This window comes from Rattus norvegicus, chromosome 3 (genome assembly GCF_021556685.1).
Source record: "Rattus norvegicus strain SHRSP/BbbUtx chromosome 3, alternate assembly SHRSP_T2T, whole genome shotgun sequence".
NCBI lineage: Eukaryota > Metazoa > Chordata > Mammalia > Rodentia > Muridae > Rattus > Rattus norvegicus.
In genome coordinates, this window is record NC_141536.1 from 520,201 (window position 1) to 541,024 (window position 20,824).

General features: G+C 38.3%; 1 protein-coding gene across 2 annotated transcripts in view; it reads right to left on the reverse strand.

The window, feature by feature from the left end:
* LOC147995338 (LINE-1 retrotransposable element ORF2 protein-like) overlaps positions 1 to 20,824 on the reverse strand; it is a 121,185-nt gene that overhangs the window by 11,569 nt on the left and 88,792 nt on the right. Inside the window, exon 3 of one of the 2 annotated variants that reach the window (XM_087655070.1) lies at positions 12,540 to 15,203. The exons of the other annotated variant lie outside the window; for it this stretch is intronic. Coding sequence (XP_087511196.1) covers positions 15,061 to 15,203 — 143 coding nt within the window. The 3' untranslated portion in view covers positions 12,540 to 15,060. Of the gene's footprint in view, positions 1 to 12,539; positions 15,204 to 20,824 lie in introns of those variants that run through there. 2 annotated transcript variants of the gene reach the window in all.

Consider the following 20,824-nt stretch of genomic DNA (forward strand, 5'->3'; position numbering starts at 1 on the left):
CATGATCATTTCATTAGATGCTGAGAAAGCATTTGACAAAATTCAACACCCCTTCATGATAAAAGTCCTGGAAAGAATAGGAATTCAAGGCCCATACATAAACATAGTAAAAGCCATATACAGCAAACCAGTTGCTAACATTAAACTAAATGGAGAGAAACTTGAAGCAAGCCCACTAAAATCAGGGACTAGACAAGGCTGCCCACTCTCTCCCTACTTATTCAATATAGTTCTTGAAGTTCTAGCCAGAGCAATCAGACAACAAAAGGAGATCAAAGGGATACAGATCGGAAAAGAAGAGGTCAAAATATCACTATTTGCAGATGATATGATAGTATATTTAAGTGATCCCAAAAGTTCCACCAGAGAACTACTAATGCTGATAAACAACTTCAGCAAAGTGGCTGGGTATAAAATTAACTCAAATAAATCAGTTGCCTTCCTCTACACAAAAGGGAAACAAGCCGAGAAGGAAATTAGGGAAACGACACCCTTCATAATAGACCCAAATAATATAAAGTACCTCGGTTTGACTTTAACCAAGCAAGTAAAAGATCTGTACAATAAGAACTTCAAGACACTGAAGAAAGAAATTGAAGAAGACCTCAGAAGATGGAAAGATCTCCCATGCTCTTTCAGTACCTGTTGAGGCCCGTTTTTTGACCAATTATGTGGTCAATTTTGGAGAAAGTACCATGAGGAGCTGAGAAGAAGGTATATCCTTTTGCTTTAGGATAGAATGTTCTATAAATATCCGTTAAGTCCATTTGCCTCATGACTTCTCTTACTCTGTCGACATCACTGTTTAATTTCTGTTTCCATGATCTGTCCATTGATGAGAGTGGGGTGTTGAAATCTCCCACTATTATTGTGTGAGGTGCGATGTGTGTTTTGAGCTTTAGTAAGGTTTCTTTTACATATGTAGGTGCCCTTGTATTTGGGGCATAGATATTTAGGATTGAGAGTTCATCTTGGTGGATTTTTCCTTTGATGAATATGAAGTGTCCTTCCTTATCTTTTTTGATGACTTTTAGTTGGAAATTGATTTTATTTGATATTAGAATGGCTACTCCAGCTTGCTTCTTCTGACCATTTGCTTGGAAAGTTGTTTTCCAGCCTTTCACTCTGAGGTAGTGTCTGTCTTTGTCTCTGAGGTGTGTTTCCTGTAGGCAGCAGAATGCAGGGTCCTCGTTGCATATCCAGTTTGTTAATCTATTTCTTTTTATTGGGGAGTTGAGGCCATTGATGTTGAGAGATATTAAGGAATAGTGATTATTGCTTCTCGTTATATCCATATTTGGATGTGAGGTTATGTTTGTGTGCTTTCATTCTCTTTGTTTTGTTGCCAAGACGATTAGTTTCTTGCTTCTTCTAGGGTATAGCTTGCCTCCTTATGTTGGGCTTTACCATTTATTATCCTTTGTAGTGCTGGATTTGTAGAAAGATATTGTGTAAATTTGGTTTTGTCATGGAATATCTTGGTTTCTCCATCTATGTTAATTGAGAGTTTTGCAGGATACAGTAACCTGGGCTGGCATTTGTGTTCTCTTAGGGTCTGTATGACATCTGTTCAGGATCTTCTGGCCTTCATAATTTCTGGCGAGAAGTCTGGTGTGATTCTGATAGGTCTGCCTTTATATGTTACTTGACCTTTTTCCCTTACTGCTTTTAATATTCTTTCTTTATTTTGTGCATTTTGTGTTTTGACAATTATGTGATGGGAGGTGTTTCTTTTCTGGTCCAATCTATTTGGAGTTCTGTAGGTTTCTTGTATGCCTATGGGTATCTCTTTTTTTAGGTTAGGGAAGTTTTCTTCTATGATTTTGTTGAAGATATTTACTGGTCCTTTGAGCTGGGAGTCTTCACTCTCTTCTATACCTATTATCCTTAGGTTTGATCTTCTCATTGAGTCCTGGATTTCCTGTATGTTTTGGCCCAGTACCTTTTTCTGCTTTACATTATCTTTGACAGTTGAGTCAATGATTTCTATGGAATCTTCTGCTCCCGCTTTTCATGATTTCTTGTCCATAAGCCCCCTATCTCCTCACCCTCCTCTTCTTCATTAAGGGTGTTACCCTTCTCATCCATCCCCCTTACTGTTCCCACCCTGACATTCCCTGGCACTGGACCTCCAACCTTGGCAGGACAAATAGCTTCTCCTTCCATTGGTCCCCAACAAGGCTGTCCTCTGCTACATATGCAGTTGGAGCCATGGGTCAGTCCATGTATAGTCTTAGGGTAGGTATTTAGTCCCTGGGAGCCCTGGCTGGTTGGCATTTTTGTTCTTATGGGGTTACAGCCTCTTCAGCTCTTTCAATCCTTTCTCTAATTTCTCCAATGGGGACCCTGCTTTCAGTTCCATACTTTGCCCCTATCATTCCCCTCTGTATTTGACATGCTCTAGTTGTGTCTACATCCGGTTCCTCTCAGCATACACTTCTTATCTTCATCAATCTTACCAAGTTTTGTGGCTGTATATATATGGGCCACATGTGGGGAAGGCTGATTGGTCATTCCTACAGTCTCTGCTCCAATTCTTGCCTCTATATCCTCTCCTAAGAATAGTCTTGTTCCCCAGTTTAAGAAGGAGTGAAGCATCTGCACTTTGGTCATCATTCTTCTGCAGTCTCATGTAGTCTGTGGATTGTATCTTGTGTATTCAGAGCTTTTGAGCTAATATTCACTTGTCAATGAGTGCATACCAAGTGTGTTTTTCTGTGATTCAGTAACCTCACTCAAGATGATATTTTTTAGTTCATTCCATTTGCTTATGAATTTCATGAAGTCGTTTTTGATAGCTGAGTAGTATTCCATTGTGTAGATATACCACATTTTTTGAATCCATGCCTCTGTTGCAGCACATCTGGGTTCTTTCCAGCTTCTGGCTCTATAAATAAGGCTGCTATGAACATAGTGGAGGATGTGTCTTTGCTTTAGGTTGGAGCATCTTTTGGGTTTATGCCCAAGAGTGGTATAACTGGGTCCTCAGATAATGGAATGTCACATTTTCTGAGAAACTTCCAGACTGTTTTCCAGAGTGGTTGTAAGAGTTTACAGTCCCATCAACAATGGATGAGTGTTCCTCTTTCTCGACATTCTTGCCAGAATCTGTTTTCACCTGAGATTTTAATCTTAGCCATTCTAACTTGTATGAGGTGGAAACTCAGGGTTGTTTTGATTTCCATTTCCCTGATGACTAAGGATGTTTAAAATTTCTTTAGGTACTTCTCAGCCATTTGCTATTCTTCAGTAAAGAAATATTTTTAGCTCTGTATCTCATTTTTAATAGAGTTATATCATGCTCTGTAATCTAATTCTGGAGTTTTTAGACTATTCGATATTAGCTCTCCATTTGATGTATGATTGTTAAAGATTCTTTCCAAATCACTAGGTTTTGGGTTTTTCCTAAGGACAGTGTCCTTTTTCTTACAGAGGCTTTTCAGTTTTATGAGGTCACATTTGTCAATTATTGATCTCAGAGCTAAAGCCATTGGTGTTTTGTTCAGAAAATTTCCCCTAGTGCCCATGTATTTGAGGCTCTTTCCCCGTTTTTATTCTACTAGTTAGAGAGTATCTGTTTTTGTTGTTGCTGTTGTTGTTGTTGTTTTTGTTGTTGTTGTTGTTGTTGATATTGTTGTTTTATGTTTTGGTTTTTTGATTTTTTGTTGTTTTGTTTTGTTTTTTGTTTTTTTTTTTTTGGTTTTGTTTTTGAGGTTCTAGACCAGCTTGGACTTAACCTTTGTACAGGGCAATAAAAATGGATCAATTTACTTTCTTCTATTGCCTTCCAGTTGAAAAACACCATTTGTTGAATAGACAATTTTTTTCCCTTCTGGATGATTTCATATACTTTCTCAAAGATCGAAAAACCCTCGGTTTGAGTTTTCAGTTCTAGGACTTCAATTATAGTCCTTTGATCTATGTGCCTGTTTCTTTACCAATATCATACAGTTTTTAATCATTATTGTTCTGCAAGACTGCCTGAGGTCAGGGATGGTGATTCTGCAAAAAGTACTTTTATCATTGAGGATAATTTTTCCTGTCTTTTTTTTTTCTTCAAAATAAATTTGCAAAGTGCTCTTTCTAACTCTATGAAGAATTGAGTGGAATTTTGATGGTGATTGCATTCAATCTGTTGACTGCTTCTGGCAAAATGGCCATTTTTACTAAATTAATTCTGGCAATCCATAACCATGGGAGTTCTTCCCATCTTCTGAGATCATCTTCAAATTCTTTCTTAAGGTACTTCAAATTCTTGTTATACAGATTTTTCATGTCTCTGGTTTGAGTCATGCCAATGTATTTTTATGTACATTGTGACTACTGTGAAGGTGAAGGAAGTCCTTTAATTTCTTTCTCAGGGTATTTATCCTTTGTGTAATAGAATGCTACTGATTTGTTTGAGTTAAAGATATTCACAGTCACTTTTCCTAAATTGTTTTTCAGACTTGTACATTTCTGGTGGGACTTTTAGGGTCAACTAAATATACTATTATACCATCTGCCAATCGTGACAATTTTGTTTCTTCCTTTCCCATCATTATATATTTAACTTCCTTTTCTTAACTAATTGTTCTGCATAGGAATTTAACTACTATACAGAATAAGTAAGGAGAGAGTTAGAAACCTTTTGTCATTCCTTATTTTACAGTTATTGCTTCAAGTTTCCCTACATTTAGTTTGATATTGGCTACTGGTTGGCTGTATATTACTATTTTTATGTATGTGCATTGGGTTCCTGATCATTACAAAATGTTTAAGGGGAATTTTTGTTGAATTTTGTCAAATAATTTGTAAGCATCTAATGATATGATCACGTGATTAATTTTATTGTATTTTTTGTCTTTGAGTTTTTTATATAGTGGGATGTGGTTGTGGATTTCTATATATTGAACCGTCCTGTCATCACTGGGATGAAGCAACTTGATCATGAAGGATGATCATTTTGATGTGCTCTTGGTCTTTGAATGTGAGAACTTTGTTGACTACTTTTGTATTCTTGTTCATAGGGAAATTAGTCTGAAGTACTGTTTTTGTGTTAGGTCTTTGTGTGGTTTAGACATAAGCATAATTGTGGCTTCATTGAACGAATTTGGTAGAGTTCCTTCTCTTCCTATTTTGTGTAATAATTTGAATAGTATGTTATGAGGTCTTTTATGAAGGTCTGATAGTATTCTGCAAATAAATCAATTTTGTCCTGTGCTTTTGTGAATGTGAAACTTTTAATAATTGTTTCTCTTCTTTTAACAGTTGTGAGAATATTCACATGGTTTATATGATCCGGATTTAATTTTGGTACCTGGTATCTGTCTAGAATTTAGCACATTTTATTGAGATTTTCCATTTTTGTTCAACATAGGATTATGTAGAAGGATCTGGTGTTATTTTTTTAATATCTTCAGATTCTGATCCGTCCATCTACAATTCTGATATTGTTAATTTGGATACACACTCTGAGCCCTCTGGTTTGTGCAGCTAAGGGTTTATCTATCTTTTTGATTTTCTCAAAGAATCAACTAATCCCTGATTTTGTTGATTCTTTGTATAGTCCATTTGTTTCCACGTGGTTGATTTCAGTCTTGAGTTTGTTTAATTCCTGCCTTCTACTCCTCCTCCTTGGTGAAGTTTTTCCTTTGATGACTATAAACTGACCTTGATTACCCTTTGTTAATTTTTGTTTTAAAGACTATTTTAATCCATATTAGAATAGTACTCCAGATTGTTTCCTGGATCGTGTGCTGGAAAACATGTTTTCAGCATTTTTCTCTGAAGTAGTATTTGTATTTCTCAGTGAGGTGTTTCCTGTATGAAGCAACACACTTGTTACTTTTTTCGTATTCAGTCTGTCAGACTACTTCTTTTTGTTAGGGAATAGAGTCAGTAGATGTTCAAAAATATTAGAAACCAATAATTGGATTTTTTTCTTTTTGTTGTTGTTGCTGTTGTGGTTGTTGGTGTTGTTGCTGTTGTGGTTAGACATGAAATTATGTTTATGTGTTAAGTGAAATTAGATTACATTCTTGATTTTGCAGAGAATTATTTCTCCCCTTGTGTTAGAATTTTCATTCCATTATCTTTTGTAGAGCTGGATTTTTGTAAAGATTGTATAAATTTGGTTTCACATGGCATATCCTGGTTTCTCCATCTACGTTATTTGAGATTTTTGCTAGAGCTATTTGTCTGGACTAACATTTTTGTTCACTCAGGGTCTGTATGGCATCTGCCCAGGCTCTTCTGGGTTTCATTGTTGCTTAAGAGAAGTCTTGTGCAAATATGTTAGGTCTGCCTTTATATGCTACTTGACCTTTTTCCCTTACTGTTTTTAATAGAATTTCTTTGTTTTGTTCATTGGTGTTTTTATTATTACGTGAAGGGACAAAGTACTTTCAAGTCCAATTTAGTGGTAATCTGTAGGTTTTTTTTACATATTTCTGGGCATTTCTTTCTTTAGGTTAGTGGAGTGTTCTATAATTTTGTTGAAGATATTTACTGGTCCTTTAAACCTCCTAAGTCTTAATTCTCTTTTATACAGATTTTTCTTTTGTTTGACTTTTGCTCTTTTGTCAATGTAGCAATGTATCTTCTGCACCTGAGACCCTCTCTTTTATTGCTTTTTTATTTTGGTTATGCTTGTTTCTATGACTTCCAATATCTTTCTTGTGTTTTCTATATCCAGGGTTGTCTCAATTTTTTTTATTGTTTCTATTTACATTTTAGGTACTGGATGGTTTTGTTCAACTCTTTCATCTATATGGTTTTGTTTTCATGTTCTTTAAGGGATTTTTATGTTTCCTTAGTAAGGGCTTCTACTTGTTTTCCTGTGTTGTCCTGTATTTCTTTAAGTGAATTATTTATGTCCTTGTTAAAGTTTTCGAGCCTTAACATGAGTGTGAATTTAGCATGTTTTTCAGGTGTGTTGGAATATCCAGGGCTTGCTGTGGTGGGAGATCTGAGTTCTGATGATGGTTTTTGTTGCTTAGGTGCTTACCATTACCTCTTGCCATTTATTTCTTTTCAGTGTCAGCTGTTCTTGCTGTCTCAGCAGTGCTTTCCCCTTACTGCAAACCTTTGTGTCAGCACTTCTGGAGACTAACTTTCTCCCTCCCTGCATGATCTGGGTACACAGTGCTGATTTCCAGGATCATTTTGCATGCAGGCAGAAGTCAAAATTATTCTGTCCCAGACTGTTCCCTCATTGGTTTCTCTTTCTAGAGTGTTCCAGACAGGTTTCTCTGGGTCCAGAGATATGAACACAGTATGGGTTAGTCCTGTGCTCTCAGGATTGTCTGCACTTCTGAGACTCTCTCTCACCCCTTCATCTGTACAGAGAGAAGAGACACCAGGTCATCTCCAGACAAAAGCCAATCCTTATTTTTAAAATAGTGGCATAGGCACAATGCCTATCTAATAGTAAGCAAATCAATCGATTTTTTATCACCATACAAAATTCATGCCAAAGAAAACCTTAAATTTTATCAACATACAAATATAATTTCCAGTGTAAAAAAGTAAAACGCCATTTTTTTAATAAAAAAAATGAGGATTTCTACAAATTGACATTGTGGCTAGAATGTGTTTTGCATTAAATGTAGATATAATAATCTATCCAGTTTTGCAATGTTTTATAACGTTGCTACTTCTTCCTACATTCTCATTAATCATAAACCCATGGCAAATATAAACAACAAATATCTAAGGTATACACAGTATAATAGTCATGCCAAAAAATTATTCTTCTAATTAGTTTAGGAAGGCATAAGCAAATTCTTAAGTCCACAGTACCAGAAGAAAGTCAATATGAGTCCATGATTTTCCAAAAGAAATATGAATATTCACCAGCCCTTGAGTGTGAAGATTGTGGGAAACAGAAAAAAAGTAACAGGCAATTAACCTCAACGTAGCACAGGATATCCAAAGAAAGGGCAATGTAACTCTCCATTCCCAAACAATCGGCAGCCCGAGATTCCTCCCATACTATGAACCACTTTAAAATCTACAGTTCCCAAGGCTGTTGGGACAATGCAGAGAAGGGTGTCAGTCTTTTTACACACAGCAAAACTGAGTCTAAGTCACTCAAGTAAATTTGATGGCTAAAGAAAGAAGGTATTGAAACAGAGGTGCACAGATACCTAGTTCAGAGAGAATGAAGGGCAGTAATCGTTATTCCCCAACTGGCAGACTCTCTAAGAGCCAAATACCTTAAGGTGCTTTCCCAGTTTGTTTACTTTGTTAAACTGCTTTACCATTCGAAGTGTAATAATAATAATAATAATAATAATAATAATAATAATAATAATAATAAAACAGTAATAATAATTAATAATAATAGTAATAAAAATATTGCACTGAACAAATAAATAACAGTGATGAACGTGCATGAGTATGTCAGTGGAAAGTCTGTCATAACTGAGCAATTGGTGTCAAGTATTCTGCTCTGGAATGTGTGGGTCTAGATCTGTTTCATAGGCAGGTTATGCACATTTTTGAACCCTCTGTAGAAACAGCGAAGTGTAATGGACAATGAGCTGTCTTAATATACATGCTGTTAAGGTACCTATATTCAGGTAACAGATTCCTTATTCCCCATCCAAAAAACTCCTGCTGAGACCATGAATATTGGGGACCATTGTAAGGTCTTGAAGGCATATCTTGAAAAACCAAACATGTTCAAAATAGCAGCATATATGATATGGAGCTCTGAGAGTATGCACCTCAGGGGAAATGATGTCTATGGGTTTATGACAATATCCTCTGATCAAGAATGTTTTGATCATTTCTTTTTTTTTTTTTATTAACTTGAGTATTTCTTATATACATTTCGAGTGTTATTCCCTTTCCCGGTTTCCGGGCAAACATCCCCCTCCCCCCTCCACTTACTTATGGGTGTTCCCCTCCCAACCCTCCCCCCATTGCCGCACTCCCCCCATAGACTAGTTCACTGGGGGTTCAGTCTTAGCAGGACCCAGGGCTTCCCCTTCCACTGGTGCTCTTACTAGGATATTCATTGCTACCTATGGGGTCAGAGTCCAGGGTCAGTCCATGTATAGTCTTTAGGTAGTGGCTTAGTCCCTGGAAGCTCTGGTTGCTTGGCATTGTTGTACTTTTGGGGTCTCGAGCCCCTTCAAGCTCTTCCAGTTCTTTCTCTGATTCCTTCAATAGGGGACCTATTCTCAGTTCAGTGGTTTGCTGCTGGCATTCGCCTCTGTATTTGCTGTATTCTGGCTGTGTCTCTCAGGAGCGATCTACATCCGGCTCCTGTCGGTCTGCACTTCTTTGCTTCATCCATCTTGTCTAATTGGGTGGCTGTATATGTATGGGCCACATGTGGGGCAGGCTCTGAATGGGTGTTCCTTCGGTCTCTGTTTTAATCTTTGCCTCTCCCTTCCCTGCCAAGGGTATTCTTTTTCCTCATTTAAAGAAGGAGTGAAGCATTCACATTTTGATCATCCGTCTTGAGTTTCGTTTGTTCTAGGGATCTAGGGTAATTCAAGCATTTGGGCTAATAGCCACTTATCAATGAGTGCATACCATGTATGTCTTTCTGTGATTGGGTTAGCTCACTCCGGATGATATTTTCCAGTTCCAACCATTTGCCTACGAATTTCATAAACTTGTTGTTTTTGATAGCTGAGTAATATTCCATTGTGTAGATGTACCACATTTTCTATATCCATTCCTCTGTTGAAGGGCATCAGGGTTCTTTCCATTTTCTGGCTATTATAAATAAGGCTGCGATGAACATAGTGGAGCATGTGTCTCTTTTATATGTTGAGGCATCTTTTGGGTATATGCCCAAGAGAGGTATAGCTGGATCCTCAGGCAGTTCAATGTCCAATTTTCTGAGGATTCTCCAGACTGATTTCCAGAATGGTTTTACCAGTCTGCAATCCCACCAACAATGGAGGAGTGTTCCTCTTTCTCCACATCCTCGCCAGCATCTGCTGTCACCTGAGTTTTTGATCTTAGCCATTCTCACTGGTGTGAGGTGAAATCTCAGGGTTGTTTTGATTTGCATTTCCCTTATGACTAAAGATGTTGAACATTTCTTTAGATGTTTCTTAGCCATTCGGCATTCCTCAGCTGTGAATTCTTTGTTTAGCTCTTAACCCCATTTTTTAATAGGGTTATTTGTTTCCCTGCGGTCTAACTTTTTGAGTTCTTTGTATATTTTGGATATAAGGCCACTATCTGTTGTAGGATTGGTAAAGATCTTTTCCCAATCTGTTGGTTGCCGTTTTGTCCTAACCACAGTGTCCTTTGCCTTACAGAACCTTTGCAGTTTTATGAGATCCCATTTGTTGATTCTTGATCTTAGAGCATAAGCCATTGGTGTTTTGTTCAGGAAATTTTTTCCAGTGCCCATGTGTTCCAGATGCTTCCCTAGTTTTTCTTCTATTAGTTTGAGTGTGTCTGGTTTGATGTGGAGGTCCTTGATCCACTTGGACTTAAGCTTTGTACAGGGTGATAAGCATGGATCGATCTGCATTCTTCTACATGTTGACCTCCAGTTGAACCAGCACCATTTGCTGAAAATGCTATCTTTTTTCCATTGGATGGTTTTGGCTCCTTTGTCAAAAATCAAGTGACCATAGGTGTGTGGGTTCATTTCTGGGTCTTCAATTCTATTCCATTGGTCTATCTGTCTGTCTCTGTACCAATACCATGCAGTTTTTATCACTATTGCTCTGTAATACTGCTTGAGTTCAGGGATAGTGATTCCCCCTGAAGTCCTTTTATTGTTGAGGATAGCTTTAGCTATCCTGGGTTTTTTGTTATTCCAGATGAATTTGCAAATTGTTCTGTCTAACTCTTTGAAGAATTGGATTGGTATTTTGATGGGGATTGCATTGAATCTGTAGATTGCTTTTGGTAAAATGGCCATTTTTACTATATTAATCCTGCCAATCCATGAGCATGGGAGATCTTTCCATCTTCTGAGGTCTTCTTCAATTTCTTTCCTCAGTGTCTTGAAGTTCTTATTGTACAGATCTTTTACTTGCTTGGTTAAAGTCACACCGAGGTACTTTATATTATTTGGGTCTATTATGAAGGGTGTCGTTTCCCTAATTTCTTTCTCGGCTTGTTTCTCTTTTGTGTAGAGGAAGGCAACTGATTTATTTGAGTTAATTTTATACCCAGCCACTTTGCTGAAGTTGTTTATCAGCTTTAGTAGTTCTCTGGTGGAACTTTTGGGATCACTTAAATATACTATCATATCATCTGCAAAAAGTGATATTTTGACCTCTTCTTTTCCAATCTGTATCCCCTTGATCTCCTTTTGTTGTCTGATTGCTCTGGCTAGAACTTCAAGAACTATATTGAATAAGTAGGGAGAGAGTGGGCAGCCTTGTCTAGTCCCCGATTTTAGTGGGATTGCTTCAAGTTTCTCTCCATTTAGTTTAATGTTAGCAACTGGTTTGCTGTATATGGCTTTTTACTATCTTTAGGTACGGGCCTTGAATTCCTATTCTTTCCAGAACTTTTATCATGAAGGGGTGTTGAATTTTGTCAAATGCTTTCTCAGCATCTAATGAAATGATCATGTGGTTCTGTTCTTTCAGTTTGTTTATATAATGGATCACGTTGATGGTTTTCCGTATATTAAACCATCCCTGCATGCCTGGGATGAAGCCTACTTGATCATGGTGGATGATTGTTTTGATGTGCTCTTGAATTCGGTTTGCCAGAATTTTATTGAGTATTTTTGCGTCGATATTCATAAGGGAAATTGGTCTGAAGTTCTCTTTCTTTGTTGTGTCTTTGTGTGGTTTAGGTATAAGAGTAATTGTGGCTTCGTAGAAGGTATTCGGTAGTGATCCATTTGTTTCAATTTTGTGGAATAGTTTGGTTAATATTGGTATGAGGTCTTCTATGAAGGTTTGATAGAATTCTGCACTAAACCCGTCTGGACCTGGGCTCTTTTTGGTTGGGAGACCTTTAATGACTGCTTCTATTTCCTTAGGAGTTATGGGGTTGTTTAACTGGTTTATCTGTTCCTGATTTAACTTCGATACCTGGTATCTGTCTAGGAAATTGTCCATTTCCTGAAGATTTTCAAGTTTTGTTGAATATAGGTTTTTATAGTAAGATCTGATGATTTTTTGAATTTCCTCTGAATCTGTAGTTATGTCTCCCTTTTCATTCCTGATTTTGTTAATTTGGACGCACTCTCTGTGTCCTCTCCTTAGTCTGGCTAAGGGTTTATCTATCTTGTTGATTTTCTCAAAGAACCAACTTTTGGTTCTGTTGATTCTTTCTATGGTCCTTTTTGTTTCTACTTGGTTGATTTCAGCTCTGAGTTTGATTATTTCCTGCCTTCTACTCCTCCTGGGTGTATTTGCTTCTTTTTGTTCTAGAGCTTTTAGGTGTGCTGTCAAGCTGCTGACATATGCTCTTTCCTGTTTCTTTCTGCAGGCACTCAGCGCTATGAGTTTTCCTCTTAGCACAGCTTTCATTGTGTCCCATAAGTTTGGGTATGTTGTACCCTCATTTTCATTAAATTCTAAAAAGTTTTTAATTTCTTTCTTTATTTCTTCCTTGACCAGGTTATCATTGAGTAGAGCATTGTTCAATTTCCACGTGTATGTGGGCATTCTTCCCTTATTGTTATTGAAGACCAGTTTTAGGCCGTGGTGGTCCGATAGCACGCATGGGATTATTTCTATCTTTCTGTACCTGTTGAGGCCCATTTTTTGACCAATTATATGGTCAATTTTGGAGAAAGTACCATGAGGAGCTGAGAAGAAGGTATATCCTTTTGCTTTAGGATAGAATGTTCTATAAATATCCGTTAAGTCCATTTGGCTCATGACTTCTCTTACTCTGTCGACATCACTGTTTAATTTCTGTTTCCATGATCTGTCCATTGATGAGAGTGGGGTGTTGAAATCTCCCACTATTATTGTGTGAGGTGCGATGTGTGTTTTGAGCTTTAGTAAGGTTTCTTTTACATATGTAGGTGCCCTTGTATTTGGGGCATAGATATTTAGGATTGAGAGTTCATCTTGGTGGATTTTTCCTTTGATGAATATGAAGTGTCCTTCCTTATCTTTTTTGATGACTTTTAGTTGGAAATTGATTTTATTTGATATTAGAATGGCTACTCCAGCTTGCTTCTTCTGACCATTTGCTTGGAAAGTTGTTTTCCAGCCTTTCACTCTGAGGTAGTGTCTGTCTTTGTCTCTGAGGTGTGTTTCCTGTAGGCAGCAGAATGCAGGGTCCTCGTTGCGTATCCAGTTTGTTAATCTATTTCTTTTTATTGGGGAGTTGAGGCCATTGATGTTGAGAGATATTAAGGAATAGTGATTATTGCTTCTCGTTATATCCATATTTGGATGTGAGGTTATGTTTGTGTGCTTTCATTCTCTTTGTTTTGTTGCCAAGACGATTAGTTTCTTGCTTCTTCTAGGGTATAGCTTGCCTCCTTATGTTGGGCTTTACCATTTATTATCCTTTGTAGTGCTGGATTTGTAGAAAGATATTGTGTAAATTTGGTTTTGTCATGGAATATCTTGGTTTCTCCATCTATGTTAATTGAGAGTTTTGCAGGATACAGTAACCTGGGCTGGCATTTGTGTTCTCTTAGGGTCTGTATGACATCTGTTCAGGATCTTCTGGCCTTCATAGTTTCTGGCGAAAAGTCTGGTGTGATTCTGATAGGTCTGCCTTTATATGTTACTTGACCTTTTTCCCTTACTGCTTTTAATATTCTTTCTTTATTTTGTGCGTTTTGTGTTTTGACTATTATGTGACGGGAGGTGTTTCTTTTCTGGTCCAATCTATTTGGAGTTCTGTAGGTTTCTTGTATGCCTATGGGTATCTCTTTTTTTAGGTTAGGGAAGTTTTCTTCTATGATTTTGTTGAAGATATTTACTGGTCCTTTGAGCTGGGAGTCTTCACTCTCTTCTATACCTATTATCCTTAGGTTTGATCTTCTCATTGAGTCCTGGATTTCCTGTATGTTTTGGACCAGTAGCTTTTTCCACTTTACATTATCTTTGACAGTTGAGTCAATGATTTCTATGGAATCTTCTGCTCCTGAGATTCTCTCTTCCATCTCTTGTATTCTGTTGGTGAAGCTTGTATCTACAGGTCCTTATCTCTTCTTTTGGTTTTTTATATCCAGGGTTGTTTCCATGTGTTCTTTCTTGATTGCTTCTATTTCCATTTTTAATTCCTTCAACTGTTTGATTGTGTTTTCCTGGAATTCTTTCAGGGATTTTTGCGATTCTTTCAGGGATTTTTGCGATTCCTCTCTATAGGCTTCTACTTGTTTATTAATATTTTCCTGTGTTTCCCTAAGGGAGTTCTTCATGTCTTTCTTGAAGTCCTTCAGCATCATGATCAAATATGATTTTGAAACTAGATCTTGCTTTTCTGGTGTGTTTGGATATTCCATGTTTGTTTTGGTGGGAGAATTGGGCTCCGATGATGCCATGTAGTCTTGGTTTCTGTTGCTTGGGTTCCTACGCTTGCCTCTCGCCATCAGATTATCTCTAGTGTTACTTTGTTCTGCTATTTCTGACAGTGGCTAGTCTGTCCTATAAGCCTGTGTGTCAGGACTGCTGTAGACCTGTTTTCCTCTCTTTCAGTCAGTTATGGTGACAGAGTGTTCTGCTTTCGGGTGTGTAGTTTTTCCTCTCTACAGGTCTTCAGCTGTTCCTGTGGGCCTGTGTCTTGAGTTCACCAGGCTGCTTTCTTGCAGCAGAAAAGTTGGTCTTACCTGTGGTCCTGAGGTTCAAGTTCGCTCGTGGGGTGCTGCCCACGGGCTCTCTGCAGCGGCATCAACCAGGAAGATATGCGCCTCCCCCTCCGGGAACCTCAGTGCACCAGGGCTCCAGATGGCCCCCGGTGTTTTCCTCTGGCATCCGAGATGTATGTGCAGAGAGCAGTCTCTTCTGGTTTTCCAGGCTTGTCTGCCTCTCTGAAGGTTTAGCTCTCCCTCCCACGGGATTTGGGTGCAGAGAACTGTTTATCCGGTCTGTTTCCTTCAGGTTCCGGCATTGTGTCAGGCAGGGGTCCTGCCGCTCCTGGGCCCTCCCCCACGGGAGCCCAGAGGCCTTATACAGTTTCCTCTTGGGCCAGGGATGTGGGCAGGGGTGGGCAGTGTTGGTGGTCTCTTCCGCTCTGCAGCCTCAGTAGTGCCCACCTGACCAGGCAGTGAGGTCTATTTCCCACGGGGTCTGGGAGCAGAGAGCTGCTGCCTGTTTCAAATATTTTTAAAAGATTATTATATTTGTTTGTGATATTTGCCAGCATCTGTATCTGCACCTTTGCATGAAATTCCCAAGGTCAAAAACTAGAGACTAAAACACGGATTTACTTCTTGCACTGGTGGTATAGATTGTTGTGAGCTGCAATTATGAAACAGGAACAAATTCTAACCTACTGAGCCACCTTCTCTACCATGTCATTCCATTGTTTTGGGATGACTTTTCACTATTTACCACAGTCTAGCTTAAAACACAACATTCCCACTCAGCTTTCTGAGTTTTGTCACAGTTGGCTGGAATATTATTAGGGTTTACTCTGAAAATGTTTGCGACTGTTGTATTATTTAATATGTAACCATGTTTTGACATTTTACTTGATAAATGGAGGAAAAAGAGGAAGGAACATGAATGCTACTATTTTTATTGAAGAAGAAAGTGCACTGAATATATGTGAGAGAGCATATCCAGATGTAGGGTCATCTGGTAGAGTTTAAAGTGGATATGATCATCAGTCTGGGCATGTGGAGAAAGGGAGAGTGTCCACGAATGGGGAGGAAGCTGAACCAGGTGCAACAGCCAGGAGACCAAATAGAGAATAAATAGGGCTGAGTAACACACTCTTTGGACTATATAGAGAAGTTCCTGTGGAGGCAGGGCAGCACAGACCCCTAGTTGGAGAAATTAGGAGGGGCAGGGTATATTAGCCAGCAAAGCCTTGTGAAAGTTAGGACTGAGGTATTTCATAAAGAATGATGGAGATGTCTGTTTTCATTCATTAAGTAGGCTCCTGGACCATTTGTCCCAGGTTTGAAATCTTAGTATAATGGAATAAATAATCCCTGTTCCTTGAACTCATGAAACTAACAATTAATTTTTTCTACTTTTCTTAATCATGATTAATATGAATTAAGGAAAATGAAATGATAAAGTATTATCCTTTGTTATATTGTGAAGCCATATGAACCATTGGTGGTGGTCCAACAATTTGTTATGTTGCTCCTCTGAGTTTCTTGCATGGAAGCTCCCAGCAGTAGAGTCACCATGACAATTTCTGCAAAATGATATTTGAAACACTGAACATTAGATTTCAATACCTTCCATACTTTGAAGAAAAAGAAAGTTCAGTATCAGATGTCAGGAGAGATAGGACAGAAAAAGCCAGAATGAGAGGATGATGAATGGAAATCTAATTGTCGGAGGGGAGTTGTCATCTCTAGGCTGTGCCAGAGACTTGGCATGTGGGAGACTCCTCAGAGTCAATATGGTTAAGCTTAATTGAGATTCCTATCCATAGGAATATGGAACCTGAAGAGGCCGTCTTCTGTAACCAGGGAGAAACCACTGGGGAGTGATAAGGACACAAAGCCACCCAGAAAACTTTTGATCCAACCTTTCTTCTGTCCAAGAGAAATGCATAGACAAAGATTGAGCTGAGTCTAAGAAAATGGCCAACCAATAGGCAGTCAAACTTGGGACAAATTCCATGGACAAATTCTCTGACCCTATTAAAGATTCTCTGCTATGCTTGCAAACAGGCACCTAGTATAACTCATCTCTGAGAGGCTCCACCCAGCAGCTGACTGAACAGAGAGATCTATATCAAAACTTTAGATAGATCTCAGAGCGTCTTAAGAAACACTTCAAGGAAAGATTGAGGGTCCCAGAATATAGGTACTTCCTAGGAAGACCAAAAGAAGCAACTAACTTAGACCCTTGGCATCTCTCAGAGAATGAACCATCAAGCAAAATGCGTCCAGAGAGCTAAACTGTTACCCCCAAAGCCCTGTATACCTATAACTATACCCAGAAGAGTCTTCCTATAGGACCCACAATATTGGAACTTGGGCTGTCCCAAAAGTTGTTGCTTGAGTGTGGATCCTGATCCCCTATATGGATTGCCCTGTCTAGCCTAAGCATGAGAGGAAGAGACTTGCCCTGTAAAGACTTGATGTACCAGGCAGATTCTATTCTCTAAAATGGAACAGGAAGAAAGGATGTGGGAGTGTCTGTGTTAGCGATTGGCTTGGCTAAGCAAAGGCACTGATCATCATATAAAGTGAATAAATAAATATATTTATAGAAATAAATTTAAGTCAATAATAAATGTGCTATTCTTGTAAACAACATTAATTTTGAATAAATAAACTTACATTATATTCCATTTATTTACTTAACACAAAAACGTTGTTTTCATCTTCTCCTTACTTTGGTATTCTTAACAAAAACACAATTCTCACATGTGACTCAAAATGGCTGTGGCATTTTGACCTGTTGTGCTTCCATTAGTACTTTTGAATTTTTTTGTTTGTTTTTAATTGGTAATCAAATATCATTAACATATTAACTTTGGTTAGAGCAAAATAATTGCATTTAAAAGGAATTGGTATAGTTGTGACAGTTGCCATTTTCTTTCTTATGATTCCTGTAGATTTGTCCTATTAAATTTAAATAGATAAATATTTCTGGTATTTAATAAAAGTTAAAACTTTTTTATATATAGAAAGTCAGGAGTCTAATCTTCATTACTCAACCTGTTATGGATCTAAAATAATTATTTTGATTCCATTTCACTAACTTTAAAAAAATAAATAAATAAATGGAATTGATTTTCAAATATCCTGTCACTTGTGCCATTACATTTAGGAGAATTTTTGAGGTAATTTGACTGATACATAAAAAAAAGCACACACATACGAACACTTAAAAGCATGCATACATACATGCATACATACATACATACATTCATACATATATATACATACATACATACATACATACATACATACATACATACACACACACCATACACACTAGCATTGAGGAAATAATTCTTATTGACAATGTACAACTTTGTATGTCTACAGACAGGAGCTCCATTTAGCTTAATTCATTTAAACACTTTCACATTTTGTAACCTGAACATGTCTATCATCAAGCAACACAATGACAGTTTCAAAATTGCATTCTCCATCATATTTTTTTTTGCATTTTTTTTATTATTATCTTGAGTATTTCTTATATACATTTCAAGTGTTATTCCCTTTCCCGGTTTCCGGACAGACATCACCCTCCCCCCTCCCCTTCCTTGTGGGTGTTCCCCTCCCAAACCTCCCCCCATTGACACCCTCCCCGCATAGTCTAGTTCACTGGGGGTTCAGTCTTAGCAGGACCCAGGGCTTCCCCTTCCACTGGTGCTCTTACTACGATATTCATTGCTACCTATGGGGACAGAGTCCAGGGTCAGTCCATGTATAGTCTTTAGGTAGTGGCTTAGTCCCTGGAAGCTCTGGTAGCTTGACATTGTTGTACTTTTGGGGTCTCGAGCACCTTCAAGCTCTTCCAGTTCTTTCTCTGATTCCTTCAACGGGGGACCTATTCTCAGTTCAGTGGTTTGCTGCTGGCATTCGCCTCTGTATTTGCTGTATTCTGGCTGTGTCTCTCAGGAGCGATCTACATCCGGCTCCTGTCGGTCTGCACTTCTTTGCTTCATCCATCTTGTCTAATTGGGTGGCTGTATATGTATGGGCCACCTGTGGGGCAGGCTCTGAATGGGTGTTCCTTCAGTCTCTGTTTTAATCTTTGCCGCTCCCTTCCCTGCCAAGGGTATTCTTTTTCCTCATTTAAAGAAGGAGTGAAGCATTCACATTTTGATCATCCATCTTGAGTTTCCTTTGTTCTAGGGATCTAGGGTAATTCAAGCATTTGGGCTAATAGCCACTTATCAATGAGTGCATACCATGTATGTCTTTCTGTGAGTGGGTTAGCTCACTCAGGATGATATTTTCCAGTTCCAACCATTTGCCTACGAATTTCATAAACTCGTTGTTTTTGATAGCTGAGTAATATTCCATTGTGTAGATGTACCACATTTTCTGTATCCATTCCTCTGTTGAAGGGCATCTGGGTTCTTTCCAGTTTCTGGCTATTATAAATAAGGCTGCGATGAACATAGTGGAGCACGTGTCTCTTTTATATGTTGAGGCATCTTTTGGGTATATGCCCAAGAGAGGTATAGCTGGATTCTCAGGCAGTTCATTGTCCAATTTTCTGAGGAACCTCCAGACTGATTTCCAGAATGGTTTTACCAGTCTGCAATCCCACCAACAATGGAGGAGTGTTCCTCTTTCTCCACATCCTCGCCAGCATCTGCTGTCACCTGAGTTTTTGATCTTAGCCATTCTCACTGGTGTGAGGTGAAATCTCAGGGTTGTTTTGATTTGCATTTCCCTTATGACTAAAGATGTTGAACATTTCTTTAGGTGTTTCTCAGCCATTCGGCATTCCTCAGCTGTGAATTCTTTGTTTAGCTCTGAACCCCATTTTTTAATAGGGTTATTTGTTTCCCTGCGGTCTAACTTCTTGAGTTCTTTGTATATTTTGGATATAAGGCTTCTATCTGTTATAGGATTGGTAAAGATCTTTTCCCAATCTGTTGGTTGCCGTTTTGTCCTAACCACAGTGTCCTTTGCCTTACAGAAGCTTTGCAGTTTTATGAGATCCCATTTTCGATTCTTGATCTTAGAGCATAAGCCATTGGTGTTTTGTTCAGGAAATTTTTTCCAGTGCCCATGTGTTCCAGATGCTTCCCTAGTTTTTCTTCTATTAGTTTGAGTGTGTCTGGTTTGATGTGGAGGTCCTTGATCCACTTGGACTTAAGCTTTGTACAGGGTGATAAGCATGGATCGATCTGCATTCTTCTACATGTTGACCTCCAGTTGAACCAGCACCATTTGCTGAAAATGCTATCTTTTTTCCATTGGATGGTTTTGGCTCCTTTGTCAAAAATCAAGTGACCATAGGGGTGTGGGTTCATTTCTGGGTCTTCAATTCCATTCCATTGGTCTATCTGTCTGTCTCTGTACCAATACCATGCAGTTTTTATGACTATTGCTCTGTAATACTGCTTGAGTTCAGGGATAGTGATTCCCCCTGAAGTCCTTTTATTGTTGAGGATAGCTTTAGCTATCCTGGGATTTTTGTTATTCCAGATGAATTTGCAAATTGTTCTGTCTAACTCTTTGAAGAATTGGATTGGTATTTTGATGGGGATTGCATTGAATCTGTAGATTGCTTTTGGTAAAATGGCCATTTTTAATATATTAATCCTGCCAATCCATGAGCATGGGAGATCTTTCCATCTTCTGAGGTCTTCTTCAATTTCTTTCCTCAGTGTCTTGAAGTTCTTATTGTACAGATCTTTTACTTGCTTGGTTAAACTCACACTGAGGTACTTTATATTATTTGGGTCTATTATGAAGGGTGTCGTTTCCCTAATTTCTTTCTCCGCTTGTTTCTCTTTTGTATAGAGGAAGGCAACTGATTTATTTGAGTTAATTTTATACCCAGCCACTTTGCTGAAGTTGTTTATCAGCTTTAGTAGTTCTCTGGTGGAACTTTTGGGATCACATAAATATACTATCATGTCGTCTGCAAATAGTGATATTTTGACCTCTTCTTTTCCGATCTGTATCCCCTTGATCTCCTTTTGTTGTCTGATTGCTCTGGCTAGAACTTCAAGAACTATATTGAATAAGTAGGGAGAGAGTGGGCAGCCTTGTCTAGTCCCTGATTTTAGTGGGATTGCTTCAAGTTTCTCTCCATTTAGTTTAATG